We start from the raw sequence: 18,569 nt of genomic DNA, 5'->3' as shown, positions 1-18,569 counted from the left end.
CCTCTAAGTCTCTTTCACATTCATATTCCAGCGTTTTTTATCAGCGTGACTAACACAAGCCAAGGGAGTGGGCCAGAGGAATGACTTTATAGTCTCCCCCCACCCAACCCCCCTCTCAGTAGCGTTAACGCAGCTCTTCTCTTGCAGTCCCTTGTCTCAGTCCAAGGAAGAGTGAGAGGGTTTAATTTATAGTTTTTATTTGTGTTTTGGGATCGGTGGAGGGAGGGCAGGAGAGGAGAATGTGTGTGTGTGTGTGTGTGTGTGTGTGTGTGTGTCTGTGTGTCTCATTCCTGCCCTAGGGGTCGTGGTGCGTCAGTCTGGCCTTGGGCTGCTGAAGTCACCCTGTCGGATAACTCTCGCTCATGTGTTTATTTATTTCCTCCTCCTCCCTCCTTACTTGAGGTGGTCACCCACTCATCCTTATGTGCCCTCTCCAGATCAGATCTCCGCATTCCTCTAGCCTCAGCGTCCTGTTCCTCTCCCCCACTATCCACTATCCCTCCTGTCCACTCATGTAACTGTAATTTGAATGTCTTTTTACATCTCCCATATTTGCCCTCCTTTGCCAACTCACTTCTATTCTTCTTTGCTTCTTGCTCATTCGTCTACTCTTATCTCCTGACTTTCTCATTCATCTCTTTCTCCCTCTTGATCCTCAACACCCTTTTTTTCACATCCTGTCTTTTCCATGGCGTCTTTTCTTTTTCTTTATCTTTTTTTTTTTTCTTTCTACCTTTTTTTCTGTCTTAGAACCTTCTACCTTCTCTTCTCTGTCTCTCTCTTCTCTTGTCTGTCTTGCCTCTCATTCTGTCTTGGTTCTTGTCTTTTTCCCACAGCATCTTCCCCTCCCCAGACCAGCAGTCCGGCACCCCTCTTGTCCCCTCTGCGTTGAACACGGGCGGTTCCCTGCCGGACCTGTCCAGCTTGCACTTCCCCCCACCGCTGCCCACGCCACTGGACCCGGATGAGCCTGGCTACCCTTCTCTCAGTGGGGGCAGCAGCACCGGCAATCTGGCCAGCACCCTCACCCACCTCGGCATCAACACCAGCAACGCCTTCAACTCCCCAGGTAGTGTGTGTGTGTGTGTGTGTGTGTGTGTGTGTGGCGATGTGTGTAATGCTATGTATTTGACTATTATTCTGATTCAAACTCACAATACTTCCTGCCTGTGTTCCAAGTGAAGCTGTTTTCCCTTGGTGATGGTTTGCGCTTAAGAACACAACGCCTCTGCCTAGAGACTGTCATACTGTGTCCCGTTTCTGGTCCGAGTGAACTGTGGCGGCTAGTAACCTAAATGAAAATGGCTTTAGAGTGGTGTCTCACCAGATGCCTCAGATACAGTTTGAAAACTAGCGCTGAAGAAGGAAACTGGGGGCCAGTCAGCGCTGCCACTGACACACTTAGGTGTGCTTGAAGCAACACTTTCCATCCATGTTCCACTTATGTGTGAGAGAGAGAGAGAGAGAAAGAGTTTGTGAGAGAGAGAGAGAGAGAGAGAGAGAGAGAGAAAGAGAGTTTGTGAGAGAGAGAGAGAGAGAAAGGGAGTTTGTGAGAGAGAGAGAGAGAGAGAGAGAGAGAAAGAGTTTGTGAGAGAGAGAGAGAGTGTGTGTGTGAGTGTGTGAGTGATTGAGTGAGTGAGTGTGCGATCGGAAAAAGCAGACATCCTTATCTCCTTTACGTGATACATCTGACCACACAGGAAACAGTGTGTCAGGGTGTGGAGTCACTGGCTTTTAGGGGTGGTGGTGGTGTAAGTGTGTGTGTGTGTGTGTATGAGTATGAATGTGTGTGTGTGTATGCGTTTGCATGTTAGTATATCTGCGGTCTGTGAATAACATTACCTCCCTTGGTGTTGGGGATTTTTCTCGTTCTGATTTTACATGCAATAAAACGTGTCCTAAATAAGTCTTTGGAGAGGGGAAAAAAAATACAGAATCATCCCCTTGAGGCTCTGAGACACAATCTGGCTTTCCTTTAGCTGAGTAACATTAAAATGTTAGTCTGTGTCCATGAAACAGCCAGTACACTGCATCTTAGAAAGTGAGAGGAATGGTTGTGGGTGTTTCCTGTGAGTGTCTGAGACACTGAGGAAGTGTATGATGAAAGTGTTATACTGACATGCGCTCTGTCTCTCCTTGTTTCCTCCTTCCCATCTCTCTATACATCTCTTCTTTCTCATCTCCCTCTCCCCTTCTCCTTGTGTATTTATCTCTCTTACTCTCTTTCTTGCTCTCTCTGTCTTTCATCTCTTTCTCTCATTGCTATCTCTCTCTCTCTCTCTCCCACCCCATCTCTCTCTCTCCTCTCTTTCCTCTTCTCTCTCACTCCATCCCTCTCTTCCTCCCACCACCATCTCGCTTTCGCTCTCTCTCTCTCTCTCTCTCTCTCTCAGGTCTCCTGGCATCTCTTCCGGGCACGCTGAGCAACCCTTCACTCCAGTCGTCGCTTAGCAACCCCAACATCCAGTCGTCGCTCAGCAGCCATTCCTTCCCCAACTCCCTCAGCTCCACCTCCTTGCACTCGTCGCTCAGCAACCCCTCGCTGCAGTCCTCGCTTAGCTCCTCCCCCTCCCTGCCATCCTCGCTCAGCAGCCAATCGCTGCGCTCGTCCCTCAGCAGCTCCTCGCTCAGCAGTCAGCAGCCGCAGACTCTCCAGCAGGTGGCCTATGGCTCGGCCGCCGGACAGGGCCCCAGTTCCGGCTCGTGCCCGGGCTCCTACGCACCCCTCATGGGTCATGGGCAGGTCCAGGGTCAGACACCCCAGACCCAGCTTAGCTCCTCCCCCCGCCGGCGGGCACAACTCTCGCCCCTCATCCTACCCATGGGCCCGGACGCCCGGAGGCACCACGCCAAGCAGTTCTCCCCCACCATGTCGCCCACCCTCTCCTCCATCACGCAGGTAAACACCAGACGCCAGCCACGCCAGCAGCAGCAGAATGTTACTCCTGGAAATCACTCAACAGTAGCAAAATCAAATAGCACAGTTGGGGTATGGATGTGCTAGCTAGAGGATTACATAATTATTTTTAAACATTGCATATGTGAAGTTTCAGTTCAGTTGCTGCTACTGGAAGAAACTGTAATCCATGCATTTCCACAGAATTATTTTTGGAATCTGATCCCTTATCATACCTGTTCATTCTTACTCGTCGCTCGACTTATCGTGACTAAATTCAAGATGGCTGCAAACGCTAAACTTCGTGAAGATACTGTCTGTATAAATCGTCTTGTAAGTAAACTACCAGTTCTCAATGTCTCGTTTTAAATGTCAGGGCCCTCTGTAGTCTACCAATGAAGTGTGGAGATACATTGAGCCTCGTAAATGGTGTAAAACTGATTTATTTGCATGGCTATGCCGATGCCGAGGCACCACCATTGACCGCCTTGTTGGTAGCATCGGCTAACTAGCGCCAGATTTCGGAGTGCAGGGGACAAGCCGAGATGGGCTATGAGACATACGTTCACACTCGGTATCATGTTTCAAGACACTTTAGGTCAAAATCACACCGGAATTCTCCTTTAAGTTTAATTGAGCATTACATGTTTTGAACTCATTGACCTGAGCCCATACAACTCAGCGGGGAAAAGATTCTATTGGGGGAAGTGGGGGGTGTCATAGAAGCAAAGAGGGGGAGTGAGGGGTGTGTTTGTATGCGTGTTTATGTACACACACATAAAGTCAGTTTGATCAATAGGGACTCAATTATACATACTGTAGTCTCACTCATATAACATATTGTGAACACCACAGGTGTAAAAAAGTTAAATAAAACACCTAAAATATTATGCCTTGTATGAACCCCCGTGGCAGAGAAAACCATGGTCATAGTCAAATTTGACCGAAACACAGTAGGAGAGGTCAAGTAAGGTGAATACTGTGCTATCATGCCTTTTGTGTCCCAGAAAGGTAATATGACCTGTTCAAACCAATATTAAGGGCCAGCTTTGTTTATTTGCTTGTTTGATTCACAGGGTGTACCTCTGGACACCAGCAAACTTCCTATGGACCAGCGGCTGCCACCGTACCCCTACAACCAGCCCCAGCAGCCCCAGACTGGCTCCCCTGCCTCCCACCACCCCCCACAGACAGGCCTGGGCTCCCCCCAGACTGGCCAGCCCCTGCCCCTGAAGCAAACCCCCATGCACCAGTCTGCCCAGCAGCAGCACCAGCAGCAGCAGCAGCAGCAGCACCAGCAGCACCAGCAGCAGCATCAGCAGCAGCAGCAGCATCAGCAGCATCAGAGGACACAAGCCATGCAGCTGCAGATGCACAACCAGCAGAACCTGCGCAAGACGCAGAGCATGCAGATGCAGCAGCATCAACAGCAGATGCAGCAACAACAGCAGTTGCAGCAACAACAGCAGTTGCAGCAACAACAACAACAACAACACCAACAACAACACCACCACCAACAACAACAACAACAGCAGATGCAGCAGCAGCAGCAACAACAACAACAACAGATGCAGCAGCAGCAGCAGCAACAACATCAACAACAACAGCAACAGCAGCACCAACACCAACAACAGCAGCAGCAGATGCAGCAACAACAACAGCAGATGCAGCATCAGCATCTACCCGGTACAGGGCCAGGCCCAGCCTCCAACTCCATGGAAGGTCAGGACCAGGGTGGCATGGACATGTCAGGCCAGAACGTGCTGTGCAAGCAGGAGCCGGACGCCCAGGCGCCCTGCAACGAGCAGCAGCAGCAGAACAGCCAACAACACATGGCTCATCAGGACCAGGGTCTCCCACAGCTCCAGCAGATCAGCCAGTCTTTCGCCAATGATCTTCTCTATAATGTGAGTCTTCTGTGCCTTTACATTAGGAAGATATATTTTAATACGCTGACATACTGTAACTGCATTACATCACAGTGAATGCATTAGACCTACATTACATAACAGACAGTGAACACATTATACATGTGTTATATAACAGTGAAGACATTATATATGCATTAATCACGATGAAGAGCATATTTAGCAACTGTGCAAATGTATCTATTGCAGCATGATACAGTGGTTGATGGTGTGAGTACATAAATTGTACAGGACCGTTATAGCAAAGATTAGATTCTGGGGGTCCTTGGTTGTAGTATGTTTTCACTGGCTCATATCATTACCACAAACCCGTTTGTTGCACTGATATCTAGTGCCCTGCTGTCTGCCACTGCTTTACATAGAGGCTGAACACCTCACCTCCATGCAGAAGCAGTGATTGTGGCAGAGATGCAAAGCAGCTGGCTTTTGTTTTGACTGTTGAGAGTGAAGGAAAGTTTGAGCTAATTGCGGCGATAAAGATAGAGGAAGTGGTGTAGAGAGCGTTACCAGTGAATCGAGAGCCGCAAGGGGAAGCCCCGTCCGTCCCTCTCTCAGGTGAGGCATGCGCAGTCTGCTGCCTGCGGCGGTTGGCCCCTCCCATTTATAGCCAGAAGTTAAAGTGGCTCGTGTCTCATATTGCTCAAAGGTAGGTGTGTGCGTATGTGCGTTTGTGTGTGTATGTGTGTGTGTGTGTGTATATGTGTGCGTGTGTGTGCGTATGTGTGTGTGCGCGCGTCATTTTCCTCCTTTGGCTCACCAGCAGTTTTGCAATAGCCTGATGAGTTCAGAGAAGCGTGTTGGAGCAGAGCGAGACCGAGAATCAGCACTGGCTTTATATTTGCACGCGTCCATGAGTCACTGAGGAACTACGGAACTAATGGATCTGAACACAAACCTGGCTGGTGCCCAGCACGCCACTGCCGAATCTGATGAGTGCCCACCCGGAATGTTAAGGGGCCGAGAGAGTGATTGAGAGAGGGAGGGAGAGCGATAGAGCGAGAGAGAGAGCGATAGATAGAGAGAGGGAGGGAGAGGGAGAGAGAGTGATGGAGAGAGGGAGGGAGAGAGAGTGATGGAGAGAGAGAGAGAGTGATGGGGAGAGAGAGTGATGGAGAGAGGGAGGGAGAGAGAGTGATAGATAGAGAGATGGAGGGAGAGAGAGAGAGTGATAGAGAGAGGGAGGGAGAGAGAGAGAGCGATAGATAGAGAGAGGGAGGGAGAGAGAGAGAGAGGGAGAGAGAGAGTGATGGAGAGAGGGAGGGAGAGAGAGAGAGAGGGAGAGAGAGAGAGGGAGAGAGAGAGTGATGGAGAGAGGGAGGGAGAGAGAGAGTGATAGAGAGGGAGGGAGAGAGAGTGATAGAGAGAGGGAGGGAGAGAGAGAGAGTGATAGAGAGAGAGAGGGAGAGAGAGCGAGAGAGAGCGATAGAGAGAGAGAGAGAGAAAGTTGAGAAGCCTGCTGAGGTAATGAGGACCACACAAAGGCCTCTGAGGCGACGCTCTATTTTTAGGACGGTGGAGAGGAGCGGAGAGCAGAGCAAACTGAGCTGAGCTGATCAGAGTGCCGCCTCGCCGCCTGTGAGGGACTGACGCCACACTCCTGCCAGAGTGTGTGAGCCCTTAGACAAAGGACTAAAAGCGTTCCCTCCCCAGTCTCAAATGGGATTATATTACTTTATCCCTTATGTAATATTATGAGCATGACCCTTATGACTTCGTCATGGTCTAATGAGGGACAGTGAGAGTGGTGAAACTTTTGATGTGAGTGTGTGTGGGAGTATGTGTTTTGGGTTAGTTTGTTCGACAGTGACCTCATTCAAAGGACATGAAAACAAAAAAACAAAAACGATAATCAAGTTCAGCAGAATCTCTCCCGTTATACAGGGGTCTGCTGAAGAGCTTCATGATTAGCCGAATGGTGTTACCATAAAGCAGCTATTAGGTTTTATTGGAACAGAGATTCCCAGATGCAGGGTTGAGTCATCCTCATCCTGACTTCAGTGTTTTTCCATGACTTCAACGGCTGTGGTCTGTCTGTCTGTCTGTCTGTCTGTGTCCAGGATGCTTTGCTGTCCCTGCTGGAAGAACCGTACCTGAGCCTACAGCTTGGTGGCAGGCAGAACCAGAACCTTACTCAGCAGGTGGGTACAACTTTCTGGTTCTTATGGGGGGTTTTGTATACAGGTGAACACTTATGTTAGATGACTGTGTGTCATGTTAGCGTTAGTGATCTACAACATGCATTATAATTATGACCGCCGCGCAGTCAGATTTTTTTTTTTTTTTTCTTTTTCGCATGTCCAAATTTCCGTCAATGATTCCCGGGACACTGAAAGACCGGGGTAGACGAAACTTGGTGGGCATGTAACCCCATATGGATAGCATGGAACCATTGTTTTTCGTTTTGATCTGTAGCCCCCCCGCTGGACTGCACCCCCCGAAAGGAGGGTAGGGCAGACACAGTTTTCGGTGAATATCTCGAGAACCGTAAGGTTTAGGAGGACCATTTTTTTTTTTGTATGTTGATCTCAAGGGGCCATGTCAACCCATTCCATAACCACTCATTTCATGTATAGCGCCACCTAGTTAAACACAAAAAAGTAAAAATGAGGTGTTGTAATCGCAGGTATCTGTGACCTTACTTAGTCAGAACTGCACGAAATTGGAAGTGTAGGATCATTATGACACCCTCTGAATGCACGCCAAGTTTCGTGGAATTCCGTTCATGGGGGGCCACACAATAAATTAATTTATGTTACTATACACCAACTGGCCTGTAGGTGGCCGGAGACAGTTTTCTGTGAATATCTCGAGAACCGTAGGGCCTAGGAGGTCCACCTTTTTTTTGTATGTTGATCTCAAGGGGCCATGTCAACCCATCCCATTACCACTTATTTCATGTATAGCGCCACCTAGTTAAAAAATTAAAAAGCAAAAAATTAGGTGTTTTCATCACAATACCTCTGGCTGACATGGTCAAAACTGCACGAAATTGAAAGTGTAGGATCATTATGACACCCTCCGAATGCATGCCAAGTTTTGTGTACTTTCATTCATGGGGGGCCTTACAATAAAACAATTTATGTGTACATTTAGTGACGTACACCAACAAGGATTCCCGGGACACTGAAAGACCGGGGTACACAAAACTTGGTGGGCATGTACCCCCACATGGATAGCATGGAACCGTCATTTTTCGTTTTGATCTGTAGCCCCCCCGCTGGACTGGACCCCCCGAAAGGAGGGTAGGCCAGACACAGTTCTCTGTGAATATCTTGAGAACTGTAGGGCCTAGGATGACCATTTTTTTTCCGTATATTTGCCTCCAGGGGTCATGTTAACCCATTTCATGTGCGCACATGTGCACAAACAGATACACACACACACACACACACACAGTAATCATACGTATGACACATACTCACACAGTAGACATATGTACGCTTCCATGCACAGACACATACGCAGGCACACACACAAGCACGCACACACACACACACACTCACACACACACACACACACACCCACACACATAACATAAACATAACACAAACAATCAAGAATTTCTCAGAATTATGAACAGGCAAGATGGAGGTGGGGTTGTATAAAATGAATTTTACATGTGAAATCTAGAGCCCGACCGACTTATCGGCGAGCCGATATTATCGGCTGATATTAGGCATTTTCCAAACTATCGGTATCGGCATTTATAATGGCCGATAAATGACTATTTTAAAAATAAAATAAAAACGGACGAAACACCCTTTAACCATGTCATGAGTGTTGGCGTTGTATAGTTTGTCCACCAGAGGGCACTCTACACCGTCCCTGCTGGCAACACTCGTTTATAACGCGCCACACATCCTGCAACCTGCTGATCCAGCCAGAGTCGGGCAGAGAGAACCAGTTATCCGCGAGTGAGATCATCCGTTAAGTGTGTTCATGGTGATTTGGTATAACAATTGAAAAGAACATCCCCATCAGTTCTCTTAACTCAAGTAAGCATGACAAAATTCGTGAAAACAATGTCCAGTTTTGCTGCTGTTAAATAAGCCGAGTGAAGCGGAATTAGCTAGTAATTAAGTTACGTTGTTACAGTGTAGTTGACTGTCTGTCCTTTTAACTTTTGACAATGTGACTGAATATGACTGTATTTCTTTAATAGCGTGACAGTTATAGCAGTGAGACGTATCATCTCTCCCCGGCCTGTTATTTTGAAAGCGTATGTTTTACAATTTGCAGTATGACGTTATCCATTGCTAAATTATGGCTCATCATAGACTAGCTAACCACAAATCTAGCTAATGCCATGAATATCAGTGGAAGACGTTAACATGTAACGTTAACATTAATGAGCTTGGAAACCACAACGAACTTATTCTGCCTAATAAAGTAATGATTACTGTATTTATAACTTGTATATCTGTAGTTACAGTCCCTGCATTGTAAAATGTAAGTTAGACGTGCGAGGAGTGAACATTTAGACATAGAGAAAAAGTATCAAACGTAGCTTGTGCATAAAAGTTAGCTTTTCTTTTAAACGTGTGTGAAATCCAATGACGCCAAGTGTGCGTTTCAGACTGTCGTTCAGCCGCAGCATTAACAAGTTACATAATGGATTTAGATCACTAAATAGTAGGTTTTAGAAGGCAGGCAGCAACTGATGATTGAAAATGGTTTGATGTACTGTAGCTTGATGGAAATAATTTTAAAAGTGCAGGTAAAGGGATAAGCAAGCTGACATTGTAATTATAAGGTAGCTTATAAGGCAATAGGGACTAATTATTACACACGCAAACATTTAGGAGTGACCTTTATCTTGTTTAATGATAATACAAATGATGATGATAGTAATAATGTCATCATTATTTTTTGTAATTAAGTCTTAGTTCAAAGTTATATTTATGAAGCTTACCAAGTCTTTTAATACTGGTAACTTTGATTTGGTTGTTGTTGTTATTGTGTTTTTGTTCAAAAGACTAAGTTTAATATCTTAAGTTTCTATTTTTATACATTTTATTTATCAGAACTTTAATATATTTCGATGTTCCACTGTGACAATATTATTTAAAAATAAACAAGTTTGTTTTTAAAATGCATTATCATATTATTTTAGTCAATACTCATAAATAACTACAAATAACTAATGTTAGGGAAATCTGTTAATGTTTTGTTTTGCGTTTCTGAAAAAAAAAATATATATATCGGCCGATATATCGGAATATCGGGTTTTTAAATCAACAAATATTTGTATCGGTATCAGCCTTCAAAATCCTTTATCGGTCGGGCTCTAGTGAAATCTATGAACTAATCATGTTTTGGTACTTGTTGTCTAGCAGATACCAGCAAGGATTAAAGTTCTCCGTCATAGGACGGATTTCCGTCAATTTGATTTTAGAAATGTCATATTTGAGATCGATGCAGATCCGATGAGAAAACAAATAGGAGGGGGGGGGGACTGTCACCTTTGCTTTTCCTTTTTTAAGGCAACTACAAATATTAGGTAAATGTTGAAAGACCTAATGTTCTTGAGAACTTTATGTGTCTCAATCCGTGACCGCTCAAGAAGATACGTCCTATACGGCCTACGTCAGCCATGAGTTTCGCTTTGTATGTTGTAGCTACACTCTTGTCTCGGGCGTTTGCTTAAAAAAAAGAACACGTATGGAGGACTATAACGGTCTCAAAGTTGGATTATAGTGACACAATCGAGACAGCTGATGAGGTTGGCCAATCCGTTTAACTTTTTTGGATATGATATTGTGAGCTCTATGTGCGAATTCGGAGGCTGTGTTCTTTCCGTGCATCAATGTAGACACTTACTATCGCGAACTCTTGTCAGGGGAGGTCATTCATTTTGGGTGTCACCTATGACTTGAACAGATAGCCTGCTATGCCACCCGATGTAGGCTACTATTATTGTTACAGTTTTTAATCAATGCAACTAACATTATGTGTAAAGCGACGCAATATAAACCGTAGCCTATGCAATTTCTTATCCCGTCTGTTATGACATACAACAATGTTTTTCACAATTTGCGACGGAAGGTTTTGACTGAGCGTGTCGAGTAAGGGGGTCAGTCGTGTTTGTGACGCACAGACAGCCTTGTAGCCTATTTTGCTTAGGCCTCACTTTTAACGACAATAGGTTGTGAGTGTATGTTGACAAAAAATAACCATACAATTAAAATAGTCAACTTAAAACTTTGCTATAAAATATTATTAATTTATAGCACAAAACCATAACCAGTGGGCCTACCAGAACCTCGCATATTAGCGTCATGATTTGTGTGCGTCTATTTGGCAAGGCCACTAGCTGTCATGGATGCGTTGTTGCTAAAGGAAGGCAGGTGTCAAAAGTTAAAAAATAAATGCAGATGGGCAGCTGTTGGAAACGGGGGAGAACTAACAAGCCATGGTGTAAAGAAATTAAAGTGCCAGGAGTTTGCTTTTGCGCGGTTCGCTGCAAGAAAATTGTTTATGGGGCAATAGGATGCAATAGGAAAACGTTTTAGCACGCCACCAATCAGAAGACCGCCATAAGGTTAACGTTCGTGCACTTCAGGACATCTTACCTGGTGCAACTAGCCACCACGACAGAGGTAGGCTACGTTTATCTATGGCTGACCGTTTTTACGTTTAGAAAGTAGGCTACGCATGTTCTTTCATAGCGCAACACGACCTGTCCTTAACCATATCGCAACCTCTTGTCAACCTTATACAATCTGTTGCTGAAGACAAAAGCGCCGTCTCCAGATTGTCGTTACAAATGCGCAGACCTCCTGCATGAGCACACACAGTATTGCTGCTCATTGGAAAACTGAGTTGTCTGTAAAACTCAAAATTACCATGTTATCATTAAATGCGGATGAGGCAACAAATGGAAATATGAACAATATCTAGAATGTTCTGATTTGTTACTTTGATGAGGAAATGGGAAGTCTTGCAAACTTGATTTTATAGATTTTACTTGGTGTTGAATTGCATATTAACAAGAAAAAAATCTCCCCTTTAAACACTTTTGGCCTGAAGTAATTAAATAAGAGTGTGTTAAAGCCTTTCTACAATATTGCTGCAGTAGAAAAGAACAGCAATGGCTAATCAGCAATGGTCAGGGATGGTACTAAAATATATTTTTGTTCATCAGGAAAACTCAATCTCAATCAAGAACACTCTCAATTCGCCTTATTCACATGGCGGCCATTGGCGGCTAAAACGAGGCTACAGGGTACACAAACCATAGGATTGTTATGTTCTATGCATTCACCTGTAGGTGGCATTAATTATATAGTAAGTGTACCCTGTAGCCTCGTTTTGGTTTAAACAATGGCCGCTGTGTGAATAAGGCGAATACTCCCTTTACTTTGCTGTTTGCATCTTTTTGTACATTAAAAACCAATAGGTCGCGACCGCAAAAGGGGTGTTATCTCTATAGGTAGATATGAACAACGTATGACTTATGGCCTGAAAAAAGTTCAGTCAAACGATTTTTTTTCACTTTAATCCCTGTACCAGTGAGATGTGGATAATGCAATTTAGTGAGACAGTTAGAATCATATAGGCCTTTCAGCGTGATTTCTTTTTGTGGAAAAAATGTGCTGGACTGGGCGGCGGTCATATTTTGTACCGCTCTGCGGTACATCTAGTTTTGTGCTCACTGTTTGTCCCTGGTAGGTGTTCCCATGATGTTGTCTTATGTTTTTTAATGTTTGCTCCGGCCTCTCTTGTCTCTGTAGTTTAACATGGACACTCAGGTAGAGGGCCTGTCCTTCAACCATAGCTTGGGCACTGGCTCCTCTTCCGGGAAAGTACAGGACGGCTCATACCAGGCGGTTCTGGATCTTCTGGACTCGGCAGACCACCAGCTCGGCAACCCCAACCAGAACCAGAACTATGGTGGAGGGGGACGGCACAACGTCCCCAACATTATACTCACGGGTAAGGGCAGTGCTTTTTTTCCGCTGGTTGTGTATGACGAAATGGACAAATAAACGGAGAGTTATGGAGAAAAAGGAGAAACACATGGCAACCGTTTAACTGGACATGTTATGTTAAGTTCTTCCAAGTGTGACTTAGAAAAGCAAACAGTCAGTCAATAAAGATTTTGTGCTGTAACGCATGAGAATGAATGACTTGCTATTGCATGAAAGTTTCCTGTTTTTTCTTACTCTCTCTGTAGGAGATTCTCCACCTGGTCTGTCAAAGGAGATCACCAGTGCTTTGTCTGGCGTGCCGGGTTTTGAAGTGGACTCTTTCTCGTGCGACGACTCGCTCCGAATGGACCCGCTGGCGCTGGAGGGGTTGGGCATGCTGACGGACGGAGATCTCCTGCTGGCCGACCCAGCGGTGGAGGACTCCTTCCGCTCCGACCGCCTGAAGTGACGGCACTTGGGGCGGTGGGGGGCCACCGCCTAGAGGTGCAGAAGGAGCAGCCCACGGGAACAGGAGAGCGGACTACCAAGACGGAGGAGAAGTGGTTCGGGAACGGTCAGTACCCCGCTCTAGGACTGAGCGGTTCAGAGGTGAAGGCTCCTGTTCCTATGATGGGGATCCTCCTCTCTCTCCTTGAGTGGACGGGGGAGGGGGAGCGGGGGACTTCTAAAGGTTCAAGAATGGGACCAATGCTTTTCAATGTCAAAATAAGAATGGTCCAGCTGTTTATTTTTCCTGTTTTTGTTTTGCTATATGCAGGCACTTAGCGGTCTCGCTCATGGGATGACAATGCAAATCTAGGCATTAGCTTGTATGGATCTTACCTGCATGTTAACAAATGCACTTCAGATAATGCAACAAAAAGGCATCAGTGCATGTGATATCACTTTTATGACAAAAAGAAGTCAGCTAAACTTGAAGACTTGTTGGAGTCAGAATATCCAGTGTAACCTGGATAGGGACATGCTTGAAATGTCACCAAGTTTTCTTTTCAGAGGCCTCAAAACATGACCAAGAATCACCGAACCACTGAACATTTTCTTTCTGATCAAAAGCAAGGAGTCACTTGGTAGTTAAGGAGAAGGTCTCACTGTAACTTGTGCATCTTTGAAGGATAGATCCTGTGAAGGATAGATCCTCCAGCTCTTGATGCTCTATGGAGGGTCAGATGTATAGATCCTGTGAAGGATAGATCCTCCAGCTCTTGATGCTCTATGGAGGGTCAGATGTATAGATCCTGTGCTCCAGCTCTTGATGCTCTATGGAGGGTCAGATGTATAAAGGGATCCTGAGAGCCCCATTGCCACGCCACTGTTTCTGCCATTATATGCATCCGGTTTAAGAGCAGTATGCAGCCAAGCATAGACGCTGGCATGTCGCAGATTCAGACTGCTGATAGCCCTGTCTGAAAATAATCACTGTGTGCAAGACCATGCTGTCACTAGTGATCTATACGAATAGTATGTGTTTTTAATTGTATGCATTTTAACCTATGATGATGCATTTGTTTTAAATAGCAAAAAACCCACCCAATTTTAACTTAAAAAATGCTGTTAATATGTCACATCAGTAGCTAGTGTATGTCTAATTTGAAGTAATGAAGAGACTTTTTAAAAAGCACATATTATTTTGACGGCAGCTTGTTGAGGACTCTGAGCATGTCATCACTAATGGATTTACTCAGTTCTCTTAACTGTCGGCTGTTCTATGAGCTATCATTAGCATCTTATTAACATCACATTCTACATGACCTACCTAAGGATCTCTTCAAGCAAGTTTCAAGCGTGCAAACCCCTGGGAGAAAAAAAACGTGCACCTATCTGTGCACCAGTCTTAAAGAAAACAAACATCCTTATGAAGCCACATCACAGATCACTGTTGCAATTATATTTATGTACTAAATTATTGTGATGCAAATGACCAAACATTTATTGACATGTATTGTAGTTGTTACTTTCCCAGTGTTTTTGTTTTTCTTTATAATTGTATTATTTTTATTTTTTATTTTTTAAATCTTGCATTGTTCAACTCGTTTGAACATGTATTACTGCTTGGAGCCAGAAAATTCTGTCAGGTAACTTTGTCACTGTGATTGACACACCTGCCCAGTGCCCCTGCTTGCTTTTGCACATGGGTATTCCTGAAAGAGGCCATAGTCATAGAATGACCTATTTTTGTGTAACAAAATTAGTATGTTAGTACATACTTTGACAAAAAAATGTATTTTTGGACAAAAAAAGTCAGTCTTGATGTACATGTATGTAAATGTTATACATAAATCTATATGAATATAAATGTATAATTTATGGAAGAGAAGCCTATATAGTTGTATCGGAAGGCACCAAAGCAACATGCTCTTTGAAAGATCATCGGTTTGAGTGATGGGAAGATTCTGCTTTGTCAGTTTTGCCATTGGTATAAATGTGTGTGTGTGTGTGTTGTCTAATGTTTTTATTTCACAATGCCATCTTTGAAATTGATTTTCATGTTGTAATCTTTTTAGTGCTTGTACATTTTTTCTGGCTTGTTTAATTCCTTCACATCCTTCAGTGGTTTTTCTGTGCTTGAGTTTATCAAGTTTCTTAGTCTAAAATACATTTAAGTGAAGCAAAAGGCTTGTGTCTTACAGAACTATCAGGAAATGTGCGCCCCAGGGAATCATTCAGTTCCTAACATTATGACATGGACTGTGAAAATGCCTCATCTCAACTGCCTGTGGTTTATAAGGCAATGAAACAGACTATTTTTTTTTTTATTTTCCTCCACACCATCCATCTCTTTTCAACAAACAAGTTATGTAATGGGTTCTCCACAAAGAATGTGTCGAGTTCAGGTCTTTGTGTATGGTGGAAGTTGACCGTAGATCGTCAGATGGATATTCATTAGAATTTGATAAAGAGAATTGTTCTGAAACGATGCATTCTTGGTCCTTTACCAAGGTGGTGCAGAGGAGATGGAATGAATCATGCAAACTACAGAACCTGGAAGTGCAAGTTAATTAAATTAACCCTTCAGATGTTTCTGGTTGAAATGAAGGTTATTGTAATTACTAAATCTGCGGCAGTTATAGCTACCAAGGGTCACATTTTGCCTGAAGGCGACTCAGCCAATTGACTGTGTTGTATGAAGTGGTTCAAAGGTTCATAACAGCTAATTTGTTTCCAGTTCCATGTTGATAAATCTTTATCTCTGTCACCATGCCAGGTTGTTTGCAAGTGTAGAAGAGTAAAAATGTTGGTTAATGGATCCAAGAAGTATTTGTCTAGCTGAAGTCCAGTGCAGGCCACTGGCGTTAATATCCTCATGTTAAAATGTTACATTTTTTGAAATGTTAAAAATTCTGCAGCGGAGACAGTGATCTAGGGGTATATGTCATACAGACCCTTTGTGGTTATTTCAGTAATAGCATAAATGTGGTGCCGCACTGTGCTTTAGGGTGTGAGAGGTGAAGTAAGGGGAATATGTGTCTTGTGTGTTCTGTTATTGGTTGGTTGATAGGAATGCAAGTCTCAAGGAATATGAATAGTCAATGCTGTCCATTGAGATTGGTTATAGACAGAACACTCAGAAGGGGGCATTATAAGTGTGAAGACTGCTTAAAGATTTGTGCTGTGCTGTTATGTCATTCGATTTTGTAAACCATAATGAACTAACTGTTTGGCCCACGACAGTTGTATACAGGTCCGTAGAGGTATTGTTTTACAATTATCATTTTGATTATTCTGAACCTCATTATGATAACTGCGGTTTTAATATTTGCCAGTAGGGGTAGCTGTTGAACAGCGAAAATGTGACGAAGCTGTAGGGATGTGCAAATTGGCCATAATTTACTGATTTATTTTTTATCATGTTTGCATGTTGTATCAAATTAATTATACTTGTTGCAGTAATGTTAGTTTGCTTTTTGTTTCAGTGTAAACCAGTACATTTTTCTTTTTTGTCTTTTTTTGAAGTCATATATTGACAGCAGTTGCTGTTCGTTTTCAACAATTTTAACAACCAGGGAAACCATGTCTGTTGTACATAATATTCTTAAACCATAGGTGCTTCTTAAACCTAACAAAACGTTTTTTAAGACTGTATCTCCACGATATTTTACAAAAAAATAAACAAGCAAAATAAAGCGTTGTCTATGTGTGTCTTTATAATAATTACCAAATAATAATGTGGATATTTTCTACCATTTTCTACCTACCAAAGAAGTCACCATAATGCTGACTTTACGAGGTAGCGCCTTTCTGTGGTCAGCGAAGAAACTACCAGCTAGAAACGGTGTGCGACAGGCATACATTTTAGTTTTGCTAGGCTGCTACCATACGCTTCAACAGTCGATCCCTGAAGACGTTGAAGAGAACAAATATGGATGTGAATTGTTTGAACGCCACCTAACCGTCCAAGAGAGGACATGTACACCGTGTTTTCAGAACTGTCAAAATAAATCAAGAGGTAAGCCGTCATAAAATTGTTTCATGTTGGCTAGCAAGTCTCGTTAGCAGCACTGTTTGCTAATGTGATAACATTGGTCTAGTGTGCTGGGTGGCTAGCATGCTCGGTAGCTAACACTATGCGACTGTGAGACTACCGGTTTTAACGGCACTGTTCAGACTTCGGCATTGGAAAATAAGGTCAATAAACAAAGTATCTTTTTTGTTTTTGTTTGTTAAATGCAATATGCAAGAGGTGGCTGGTGGTGTGTTTTCAGCTGGCACGTTACATTTTTCCATGCCTGCTAACGTTCTTCGGTCAGTCCGCGAGCCAGTGCACAGACATGGGGGTGTGTGTGACACATCTTATTTAAATGGAATCGGACGCTGAAGCACCGGTGATTAGCAATCACTCTGCCGTTTACTATAGGTGGTTTTGACCTATTCTGCAGTTGAATAGAAACACATCAATTGTGAAATTTATAATAACACGTTCACGACTATGTTGGGCTGCATTTGACGCTCACATAGGTGTGAAGCAAAAGCTAGCTTATTCCGCTAGTTGCGTTGGACAGGATGCGTGCTCTGAATTGTCATGCACAGCAGTGTAATATGGTCGAATTGTCACTTTGTCAGGGTTTTCTACTACTGGCTAACACAAAACTTTGCTGCTAAATTAACGAAGCTCCACTGCGAGAAATAAAGTTGAGACCGTTAATTTGACTACTTTGTGGTGGTCATCTATATCGTACCTCAGTAATCGGCCTGTATCCACAAATTCATTCAACGAAACAGTCAAGCAAAGAGAGCAGAAATATTAATGGAGTTATTTGTTTGTGCTTTAAAGAAACGCAGCTGTCTTGAGATGTGTTAACATTACTGCCACGCTGTTATGTCACCAGCTGTTGAGCTCTGGTAGGAGATGGGATTAATTCGCTGCTGGCCCTATAATGCTTGCTGCGTAAAATTCAAAGAACATCCGTGGACATCTATAACCCTGATTTTGAAAGCTAAAGCGCATATATTTTCTGGTTCTGTTGGTGCCGTAGTATTGGTGTCTACATGCATTGCCAGAATATGCACTCATTGTTCGGCGGCTTGGATTTTGGATGGCAACATGGCAGCTAGTTGTAGGCAAGTCAAGGTAATGTTAGAGCCAATTAAACCGCTGGCTCAATCCACTTTTATTTGAGCAGCTGCAATTTTCTAATTGGTTCTGTAACTAAACCCTATGTTGTTGATATCATTTAAACACTGATTGGATGGTTGGTTTTCCCTCTATTGTGGTGGTGTCAGTGTTTTGTGATGGCATGTTTCTGTTTGAGTGTGACCTGTTTTTTGTCTAAGGGTATATCTGTATGGAGGAACATTCCCAGCCCCAGTGAGATCATT

General features: G+C 43.8%; 2 protein-coding genes across 5 annotated transcripts in view; both read left to right on the top strand.

The window, feature by feature from the left end:
• The window catches only part of LOC143119026 (CREB-regulated transcription coactivator 2), a 30,213-nt gene extending 13,337 nt beyond the window's left edge, over positions 1-16,876 (top strand). For 2 of the 3 annotated variants that reach the window (XM_076280237.1, XM_076280235.1), the window contains 6 exons: positions 837-1,072; positions 2,394-2,899; positions 3,973-4,803; positions 6,882-6,962; positions 12,558-12,759; positions 13,001-16,876. In XM_076280237.1, the coding sequence (XP_076136352.1) occupies positions 837-1,072; positions 2,394-2,899; positions 3,973-4,803; positions 6,882-6,962; positions 12,558-12,759; positions 13,001-13,203 (2,059 nt within the window). In that variant the 3' untranslated portion in view covers positions 13,204-16,876. The remainder of the gene's footprint in view (positions 1-836; positions 1,073-2,393; positions 2,900-3,972; positions 4,804-6,881; positions 6,963-12,557; positions 12,760-13,000) is intronic. The other variant, XM_076280236.1, reaches the window with a different exon arrangement.
• Positions 16,877-17,077: 201 nt separating this feature from the next.
• Positions 17,078-18,569, top strand: part of dennd4b (DENN/MADD domain containing 4B) — a 44,822-nt gene continuing 43,330 nt past the window's right edge. For both annotated transcript variants that reach the window (XM_076280234.1, XM_076280233.1), the window contains exon 1: positions 17,078-17,199. The gene's annotated coding sequence lies outside the window, so the exon portion shown is untranslated. The remainder of the gene's footprint in view (positions 17,200-18,569) is intronic.

This window comes from Alosa pseudoharengus, unplaced genomic scaffold, assembly GCF_046254945.1.
Source record: "Alosa pseudoharengus isolate Yale_2024_CS ecotype anadromous, Long Island Sound unplaced genomic scaffold, YU_APseudo_1.1 YU_APseudo_1.1_scf_12, whole genome shotgun sequence".
NCBI classification, from domain to species: domain Eukaryota; kingdom Metazoa; phylum Chordata; class Actinopteri; order Clupeiformes; family Clupeidae; genus Alosa; species Alosa pseudoharengus.
Note: the sequence above shows the minus strand (reverse complement) of the source record. Positions and strands in the feature narration are given on the sequence as shown.